The following is a 10168-nucleotide window of genomic DNA, read 5'->3' as shown; positions in this document are numbered from 1 at the left end:
GCCACTGTGTGGAGGCCTTAAATAGACAGAGGGGGGAGGGGATTGGGGTAGAGAACAATGAGAGCGCTTCTTGGTTCTTTCGGTAAAGTCACGTAGAAAGGAAATAATAAAATAATAAAAATGTAACAATTTTTTTTTTATGTTTATTATTTCCCTTCTACGTGACTTTACCGAAAGAACCAAGAAGATGAATCCATGCAGTCACGAAAGCTTTAAATCGAAACAATGAGAGAGTTGTGTGGAATTCCAGACCATAGTGGCAGGAGGAGAGACAATGGACTATAAACAAACCAGCACGGCAATACTTAGAGCAAGAAAATCGGAATCGAAACGTCTAACACGCCCCCCTCAGTGAGGTCACGCCCCCCTCAATGAGGCCCCCCCCCCCCCTCAGTGTGTGAATCTGGCTCTGACACGAGCCATTGCCTCCCCAGCCATTGACCTCACCGCACGTCACTGGTGTTGACTTGTGTTAGCCGACTCTCTGTGTTGTATTGCATTATATTTTTAAGTTTACTATGTTTGTTTTTCGATTGAAAGTCACGTAGAAGGGAAATAATAAAATAATAAAAATACAACACTTTTATTTGATTTTTATTATTTCCCTTCTACGTGACTTTACCGAAAGAACCAAGAAGATATGTTTGTTTTCTCATTCATCCTTACATGATGATGGTTGCTTGTGTTGCAATCGAAAGGTCGTATTCTACTATTTAATTAATTATCTTTCTACGTGACTTTACCGAAAGAACCAAAGAGTAATTTCTGCAGTCACGAAAGCTTCGAATCGAGTTTTTAGATCAGGAACGTTTGGCTTCCGCAAATTACATCTTGGGGCCCCACCTGACCGTTTGCCGCACCGGCTGAGCTGATAATGTGCTTACCTATGCCACTGGGACGGGTGCTGTAATTCCATAAAATCGGACATCCGAGGAAATCACCGATCAGAAATGTGCCCATATATGGTCTTGTGGATTCAGTGTGTGCTCATCCAGAACAGGCCGTACAACAAATAACGACGCAACGCACCGATCCACAAATATGAGCTATGTAGCTTTTTAAAGTGTAAAGGAGAGCCGACACAAGATTGCAGGGGTTTCGTCTTTTAATCCTTTTCTCCCATCCACACCTGTCCCCAGCCGTCCCAATCTCGTTCCCGCCAAAGGCCTCCTCTTCCCGCCCGTTCTCCCCTTATATCTACTCGATCACCCCTCCCACTAACCCTCCTATTGGTGGGAATCCTTCCCCTGACACCCCTACAAAAGAAACAACCTGGCCACAAATGATACCTCAACGAAGTGGCTTATGACGTGGAAAGTTATAGCAGAAATGCTCTAAACGCATGTTTCTAAATGTGGAGGGGAAAACCAGAGGACCCGGAGAAAAATCCACGCAACCACAGGGAGAACATGCAAACTATATACAGTAATCAGGGTTGGGATCGAACCCACGACCTCCTCTAGACCACGAGAGGGAGTTAACATCTCGAAACCGCGATGTCATCAAGCCACATGTCCCATCACAAAATCGACGCTGATCTGGAATCGTGGACTTGCTGCTGTTGTGAAATCCACCCGACTGAGGACAGTGGACGGGAAATACGACTGTGGCCTGCTGCGTGTTTGTTCAAACGCCATGCAAAAGCAAGAGATAATGAAATCCACAGTGCAATTTTGGCAGTGGTTGTCCAACATCGATGCCCCCCCCCACCGCCACATTCACCAAACCCACATTGACCAGTGCGGTCAAACATGCTCAAGTAACCCTCGTGGCACGGTTGCCACCTGCCATAGGGTTTTCCCAGGATCGCCCTCTTTTTGAGGCGCATGCTGTTCCTCTTGGACAGCCTCTAAGTCTTTGTTTTCGTCAATTTCATATTGGCGAGTTGAGGCATTTGCAGGACCGTGAGAATTTTCGACAATGTGGGCAGGTATTCATCCAACAGTGGACAAACCATGGCCCACCGATAACAAGATGCAACCTGCACATATCAAGGTGCTGCGTGTTGTGTCAAGCGGAGACATTTGCTACAGCGGGAGGCACTCACAGAACGCCCAAATTGCCGCACGTTGAAGTTGTTTTTCCCGATGAGTTCTATTGCAACACTCAAACATTCGAAACGCACTCATCTGGAAACTGCAGCGTTGGGTTTCTCGTGGAATTAATCAACTCTGGTACCAATTACTGGGTGGAACAAAGCAAAAAAAAACTAAAACCGCCGAGTAAACGAATACTGTATACTGAACATGAATTCTGGGTGCAAACGTCTGGAAGTGATAGGGTGTTATTTTACAATGGGGCTTTGACTTAAAAAAAATCATGTTGCTGTTGAAAATGAGCAGAACGGGTCAGTCAGATTTTGTTTTTGTTTACTTGGCTATTGCAAGTGCCGCGGTTGAGTATTGACACGTTTCCAGACCGAGTGGCTATGCTCAAAATGTTTTCAGAATGAGACATTAAATCAGGCCTCTTACCAAATGACACGGAATACATACAACCCCAGGAAGACCTTGAAAGTTAAGCAGCGTTGCGCCTGGACAGTCCTTGGATGGGTGACCAGCGTACACAAAGGACACGTGGTGGGCGTTGTGGGCAGTGGGGAGCAGCGCAGCACTTGACCCACCATCACCAAGACGCATTGACCAGCGTGGTGAAGTATGGTCAAATAGCCGTCAAAGGTTGCCAAGGAATGGGCAGGTCCTCTCCTCATTCAGCAGTGGCTGGAAAACACGCTGTATGGATTTACACAAATTTACATCGACTAATTCAGTACATGCTTCAGATTATAGTATGGACATGTAATATTAATGTTCTTGCAATAGTATTGTACACAGCTGCTACGTTGTGTAATACAGGGGATTGTGCAAAGGAGTTTGAGACATAATGAATTATCCGCGTAGGATGTTTGATGCATTACAATAAACACTTCTTTTTAAGTAGCAGACTCGTCAGCTTGGTGTTTAAGAATGGAGTAATGCCGATGTCACTGCACGGGTCAGAGATATGGACTCCAAACAAAGACTTTTGGAAAGGAAGCATCTGGGCTTTGAGTGAATCCAAGATCACGTTGAGGATGCTTGAAGTGTCACAATAAAGAATTATAATAATGAAAAACATGTTTCAATTGGTGGGGGACGTGTGTGCTGGATGGAGGGCAGACCGCCGAGATAGGTAGTGAAGTGGCATCCACAGGTCCGAGACCAAGAGGATGACCTAAAGCCAGATGGTGATGATGGTTTTGCCAGGGAGGACCTCAAAGGTCTGGTGTTAACACTGCAACAACAGAGGGACCTGGCAGAGGCACGCAATGGCAGGGTGTGTGTATGTAGAACTTCTTTCGTACCATACGTAGCCAACCATGCTAATCAGTTGGCTACATACGGTGCGCATAGGCGAAGACTTTCTGCAGCAAATTTAAATGATTTTGAAACAAGCACAATTGTAATACAACTGGCGACTAAAACAATCTGCTCGTTTTGTAAAGTCAACGAGAAGTATGTGCAGTTTGCTATAACAGCTTCCAAAATGCATGTTCTCACAACCCATTTATCACATCTATCAATATTCTTTGACGAAATACAAAGTTGTGAGACGTAGAGAGCACCAGTACAAAGCGATGGTGTCTAGAAACGTAGAGAATATGAATTCACATTCGGATATCACTCACGTGGGATGTGATTCCCAATAAATCAGGTACGCACACATTATGCAACGACAATTTATATTTGAATGGAAATTATTATAAAATGTGGAAAGGTGCACTGGTGGGTTGCAAGGACTGACGTTTCGGCGAGCCCTGCGTAATCAGGCAGACGCCAACGCCGTCGCAACACAAACAACAAAACAACGATTGATAAATCCTCTTCAGACCTTTATTTAATTGAATTAAAAATTATTTATACACAGCGCGGTAATGTACAGAACACACACAGGCAAGACTTCCCCCCCACTGCGCGCGAGGGATCAAACTGTTGCCGAGAGGTTACAATCGATTCCCGACCTCGGAAAAAAATCAAAATCGCATCTCGCCGACGGACGAGAACCTTGAGAGCGTTCGGTTTACTCTTTTTTTTCTTCCAGATTTCCTCACCAGACTTTGTTAAAACGTTACACACGATGCTCCGTTAAGACTAAATAAACATGGGGATGACAACAAGCTCCAATGTCTTTGGTCAACTAGTGCAAAATACAGGCTCAACATGCGTTATGTTCGACTTGAGCAACGGCTGGTCGCCAAACATCTCGATCAACGTTGTCATCGCTTATATTGTGGCTTTCGGCGGAGGCGGGAAATACAAACCACCACCCCCATCCCAGATTTGCACTGCAGTCTGCTTCACAGGCACTTTTTTAATTTCCAAAATGTACAGTCTTCCGTAAAATTAAAAGTACGCTGAAAAAAAAATTACATGAAAATAACGAAGAGTACAACAGGATGTTACGAATATGAAAAACAAGCGGAGATCACTCTGTGCAAGCTCATGGGTTCTCGCTGTACAAGTATCGGGAAAGGAAATGACAAAAACACGTGGTTAAAATAAAAGCCTAGCGGTAACTGCGTTTTGTGCTCCATGAACAAAATAATCCGTCAAATGCCGCATTCTTGTTCACAAAATGGTTTGGACGGATAGCGGTGAGAAAATTAATGAGAGGGAGAGGACAGATAGAAAGGATGCAACAGAAGCCACAAAAAATGTACCCAATAAAATGTGGCAAAAACACAAATTCCACATGGCGCAGTGGCACATTATATCGTGTCAAGTCTTCGCGGCACAGTCTATGTTTGCAGAGCATCTCTCCCTCTGAGATTTCACCGCATGCCCAAGTTATGGACACAAGTTTCAAATCCTCAAGACCAAATGCGGACCTTTAAAAATGACAACAAACGTCGAGAGAAGAAAAGCAGCGGTTATGGCTCACGGGAAATGCAGTTGCGATTTCCGTGGGCAAGGTCAGGTGGCCGGGACGCTGGTGCCGGGCTGAGCTGGGTTGGAGGTGAAGCGAAGGGTAGTTGAGTGGGCGTGGTGTGGGTAAGGACGACAGAGGGGGAAGGGTGAGGGGCTGATGAGCGGCTGTGCTGGGAACCAGTGGGAACGTTGCATTGAGAAGGGGCCAGCTCAGAGGTGCTCCTGCAGAAAGTGGAGCAGCATGATCTCGTAGTGCTCACCAGACTCGGCACAGCGAATGCTGTGCCTCTCGTTCGGGTAAATCTGGCAGAGAGACAGGCGGAGGAATGCACAAACACAACGGTCAATATGTTTTTATTTGTCAAGCAAGGAGATACGAGGGATAACCACCGAATAAGGCGGCAAAGCTAAGGCTTGCACAATCCTCACTCACGGCTTCCTTTACAGAGCACCCAATAACGCCCGTCTATAGGGCATTTTGACTAATCTCCCACACTGGCCAGATGTCTCGGAAGGCGGTGGAAGATTCGATATTAGGAAGCCGCTGAAGATATGCACTTTTCAATCTAGATTGAAAACTCAATTCTTTAGAACCGCTTTCTGTATTTGTCGTCCTTCCCCCGCGCCTCCGATTAGCATGGTTGGCTATGTGCGGTGCGCGAAAGAAGTTCAACATACATACAAGTTCCCAAGCTTAAACACCACCACACATGACCTGCTGATCAACTAACCTCTTAAATGCCTCCTTTCCTCAGCATTGAGCTGATGCAACATTTTTGAAAGTAATTCATGGAAATGTCATGAACATTGGGTTCTTTTTCAACATTATCTCCATCCTTTTCAAGGCTCTTGCGCTCACGCTGAACCAGCGCCAGCAATCCATCACAGTAAAAGGATTCATGCAATCATCAGTTTCATGTAACCACTTATGAAAATGATCTTGTACAATGGTAATTATCCAAAATGCTGCCCGCATAAGGCCACATCCCTCAAAGGGCTGAGTAGATGAAAAGGTAACGGTGCCAGATCGAAAAAACTATCATTTATTTACCAGGCAAGGCCCACTGAGCGACCTGGCCACAAATGATAGCTCAACGAAGTGGTTTATCATGTGCACATTTCTAGCAGCTAAATGTTCTAAGCGCATGTTTCTAAACATGGAGGGAAAAACCGGAGGACATGGAGAAAGATCTAAATATACAGGCATCAGGGTCCGGATCGAAACCACAACCTCCTGTATACCGGGAGAGGGAGTTAACATCTCGCCATCTGGGCTGCATAGCAGATGCAGCAACATAGTAAACCCAAACTGCAATTGCATCTGATGGTCTTGGGCATGTTCTGACATTGTCATGCTGGAGGAGGGCATCTTTCATCTCGCAACGAAGAATTTATGAAAGGTTGACAAGCAAAATAAAAAAACAAATGGCATTACTTTTGGGGAAATTGCTCATAATAATGACTGCATTTTCAAATTCAGACCAAGGATTGGCTCAAGTAATAATCATTCCCCTTTGGTCAATAAAATTAACAACACCTTGATGGAGTTGACCAAAGATTACTGTGGTGAGGCTTGTTCCCACCGGAGGAATGTGGAAGCTCCACCACTGGCTCCGAGTTTGCAAGAGAGAATCACTTTCATATTGAGTATGGAGACACGTGGACTGGACTTGGCTTTGCAATTCGCTGATTAATGTACTTCTGTTTGCCTCATAGGCAGGGTTTAAGCCATCGGCCCAAAATGGCCGACCGGTAGAACCCAGGGTGGCAAAAACGAACAATTGTTTTCAAACATTTTCTCGAGACAACAAAAACGTATGATAAAGGTCGCACGTGTTAGATTTTTTTTTATCATAAGAAAAAGGCTGTTAAAGAAGGGTATTGCCATACACTATACTTTTGATGGGAGAAAATCGCCATTAGCAAAAAAAAATTTGATCTACAGGAAACATCATCTAGAGAATATGAAACATTAACAGAATATCTTCTTTGTGTCTTCGGTAAAGCCACGTAGATAGAAAAAATAATGAAATAAAAATCATGACGTTTCGATCGAAAATCTAAATCACGACGTTTCAAATCAAAATCACAATGTTTCAATCGAAACGTCGTGATTTTGATTTTATTATTTTTTCTACAAACGTGGCTTTACCGAAAGACCCAAAGAAGATAACTTCCTGCAGCCACGAAAGCTTTAGGTCAAGAATTAACAGAATATACTAAATACAAATTATACAAAACACAATGAGCAGATGCTGGTTAAATTTGTGCCACGCCAGGTGGCTCATGGGCTACAAGAGCAATGAGTGAGCCACTGCAGTTCTGCCTTTAGCTCTCAAGACGGCAGTGCCTGCCCAGCATTCACAGCTGTGACAGTGCCACTGTGTCCACAGGAGGGCCGAAAGCCCCGGAACAAATTATAATGCAGTGCAGCCGCACACTCGCGCACTTGGAACGTTCTCCAACCAGGTCAATCAATGACAACTCATTTCCCCGCTAACTCAAATTACATTCGGGGGCCCATCAGACGCTCCGCTGCGACTCTTGCTACACCTCACCAACAGGTCAATTATGTTATGCAAGGTTTTTTTTTATATACCGAAGCTGCCCACCCCGCCCCCCCCCTCCCCAATTCCCGTTTTGCTAAACAAATTTGTATTCAGCTCATGGCGTGCACGCGAGCGGGCGTCAGCGTGAAGGCGCAAGTCTTCGAGACAAAGAAAAACGAATACCCCCCCCCAACCCCCCATTTAGCTTCATGGCGGACTGTCGGCAAAATATTAGCGAGGAGCTGCTAAGAACCGTGTGGACCGGCACCACGCACGGCCGCCTTCGTCTCCCCAGTGTTGATGTTTGTACGCTTCAGCAGGTACTCGATTAAAGGCTAAGTTGACCTAGTGGAAGTCCAGGACAGGTTCGGACACCACTAGCTACCTTGTTGTCTAAGCTGGGAAATTAACCCATTGTAACCTGGATTTAGAAAAATCGTGCTCCTCACTGCGCCACCACTCCCCACAAATAGAAAGACCCTCCCCCATATAGTCTTAACACACTGTTGAGGCACCAAGTACACATTTGAGGCCGAGTCGACCTAGGGGAGGCCCAGGACCAGTTGAGATCATCTTTGTTGTTGTGGGCGAGTGTACCTGCAGCTGGTAAGGCTTGCCCACTCGCACGAGCTGAGACACCAGCATGTTGGTGTGGAAGAAGTGGACATTCTCGTCGAGAAAGCCGTGCAGGATCAGCAGACGATTGGGCCTATTGCAGGGGACACACACGCACACGCGTTTTCACTACAACCCAGAGGCCCCCATTAGGGTTGTTGCTTGTACATGTCCATCCACTCCGTTGGTTAACATGTAACGTCAACATATCACTTGTATGTACTTGCAATACATCTTCAATAGCCGCCCTTGAAAATTTGATTAATTGCTTTTCACGAATCAACATGCCAACTGCATTACATGCAGTCCTTTAGCACCTACAAAATTATCCCATCCTAACGACACCTGTGATAAGTGGCACGCGGGACGTTACCTTCCGATACCGTATCACTCAAATTAAGTGGATATAATAGAGTATTTCCAAGCACAGTTTAAATCTATTTAATTTATTCTCAAATGTCGTGTGTATTGTCTACACCATTTTTTTCCCCCGCAATTGATTTGGTCTGCTGTCAGTCCCTTCGTGAGCTATTATCTCCAAAGCCCCATTGTCCTAGTGCCTCGAGATGTAATGCATGGTGGAGAAGTACGATAAATACTCCATGATTTTTATTATCATGATAGCATACATACTAAAATACACACGCTATGCTACACACACTACTAAATACACTATGCTACACACCAAGACACACACATGCTATACACTAAACTATACACACTATATACTAAACACCAAAGTAAGCACTATATATACTGCACATTATGCGACATGCTATCCGCGATATACTACACTATACAATCCACACTACTCTTACACATTTCTGCACACTATATATGGCCCGCAATCACTTCCTTACCGAGTAACCATCTCGAATACACAATAATTCTGGTGCAAGATGTCGTGCATGGCAGGTGCGGTATATAAAATAATAATCGACAATGACGACGAGGTTTAAAACCAAGCGACCGCCACCGTGGCTCGTGCCCGGCCCCAAGGGCGTCACTCACTCCTTGGGGAGCTTGTCGACGTGCCACACGATGGAACTGGTTTCATAGCCCGACGCATTCTCCTCCGGGGTGCCCAGGTAGCGCTCGGTGTAGCCCGTGTCGTAGGCCATCCACACGGTGACGGGCGCGCCCGCGATCGCCACCTACATCGTGGGGCAGAACGACACCGACGATTTGGTTTATCGCAGAGCCGCACTCCGTTATGCCGGGGTGCCTCCAGAGGGGCGGCTGTCCCGATGCACAAACAAGGTGATTTAGTTGCCTGCCCAGAAACAGGGTTATTATCTACCAGCAGGGGGCGATGATTGCTACGCGTAATCCTGATAGAGTAATGTAACAGAAATTTTCAAACTTGCCAAATTTGGACTGTGATTCTGGCACGCAAAGGCCTACTCTAGTCTAGAACGACATCGGGGGGAGATGTATAATGGCCACAGTGTAGTAGACTGTCAGTAGTTTATGGTTAATGGGCAACCACAGTAATAGCCAGGACAGCCGACCGGGTTAAAACCATGAACATGTAGAACACAAGCGGGGAACGCACCACCGCTGGGCCATGTCACTGCCCAAAAGCGGCGACCGGCGGCGTCAAAGCAAAGCCATCGACACCCCCTGCGCTCCTCAAACTGGTTCACTCGTGGCCTACTGTACAGATATCGCAGCTGTGCCGTATAGCTCTCTGCGATGTGTTTTCAGGTTGTACCGCTCCCAGCACATGAAGCAAAACTTCAGACATCATGATAGCACCTACGATTAGCACGGTTGGCTACGTACGGTGCGAAACAAGTTCAACATACAACATATTAAACTCATCACAAGTATTATCGTTATCATCGTCGTCGTCACCGTTCGCGCCACCAGCCACTACGCTTGCCTTGAAGATGTCGGGGCGGAGGGCGAGCGCCATGAGGGAGAGGTACCCGCCGTACGACCAGCCGTGGATGGCGACGCGACCGAGGTCCACGAAGGAGTGCCGCTCGGCCAGGTAGAGGAGGCCCTCCACCTGGTCAGCGATCTCCACCTCGCCCTGCGCACGCAACGGGCAGACACAGCCGCATGGAGCCACACCACGGGTCTCAGGTTGAG

The 10168-nt window shown here is 46.3% G+C and overlaps 2 protein-coding genes across 7 annotated transcripts in view; one reads left to right on the top strand and one right to left on the bottom strand.

The window, feature by feature from the left end:
• The window catches only part of LOC144731553 (procathepsin L-like), a 429171-nt gene that overhangs the window by 125085 nt on the left and 293918 nt on the right, over nt 1-10168 (top strand). The window lies entirely within an intron of this gene.
• DPP9 (dipeptidyl peptidase 9) overlaps nt 3851-10168 on the bottom strand; it is a 43887-nt gene continuing 37569 nt past the window's right edge. For all 6 annotated transcript variants that reach the window (XM_078612678.1, XM_078612677.1, XM_078612679.1 and 3 more), the window contains 4 exons: nt 9957-10109; nt 9083-9225; nt 8054-8165; nt 3851-5210 (listed from right to left, as the gene is read on the bottom strand). In XM_078612678.1, the coding sequence (XP_078468804.1) occupies nt 5118-5210; nt 8054-8165; nt 9083-9225; nt 9957-10109 (501 nt within the window). In that variant the 3' untranslated portion in view covers nt 3851-5117. The remainder of the gene's footprint in view (nt 5211-8053; nt 8166-9082; nt 9226-9956; nt 10110-10168) is intronic.

Source organism: Lampetra planeri, chromosome 39 (assembly GCF_965212315.1).
Source record: "Lampetra planeri chromosome 39, kcLamPlan1.2.h2, whole genome shotgun sequence".
Taxonomy (NCBI): domain Eukaryota; kingdom Metazoa; phylum Chordata; class Hyperoartia; order Petromyzontiformes; family Petromyzontidae; genus Lampetra; species Lampetra planeri.
Note: the sequence above shows the minus strand (reverse complement) of the source record. Positions and strands in the feature narration are given on the sequence as shown.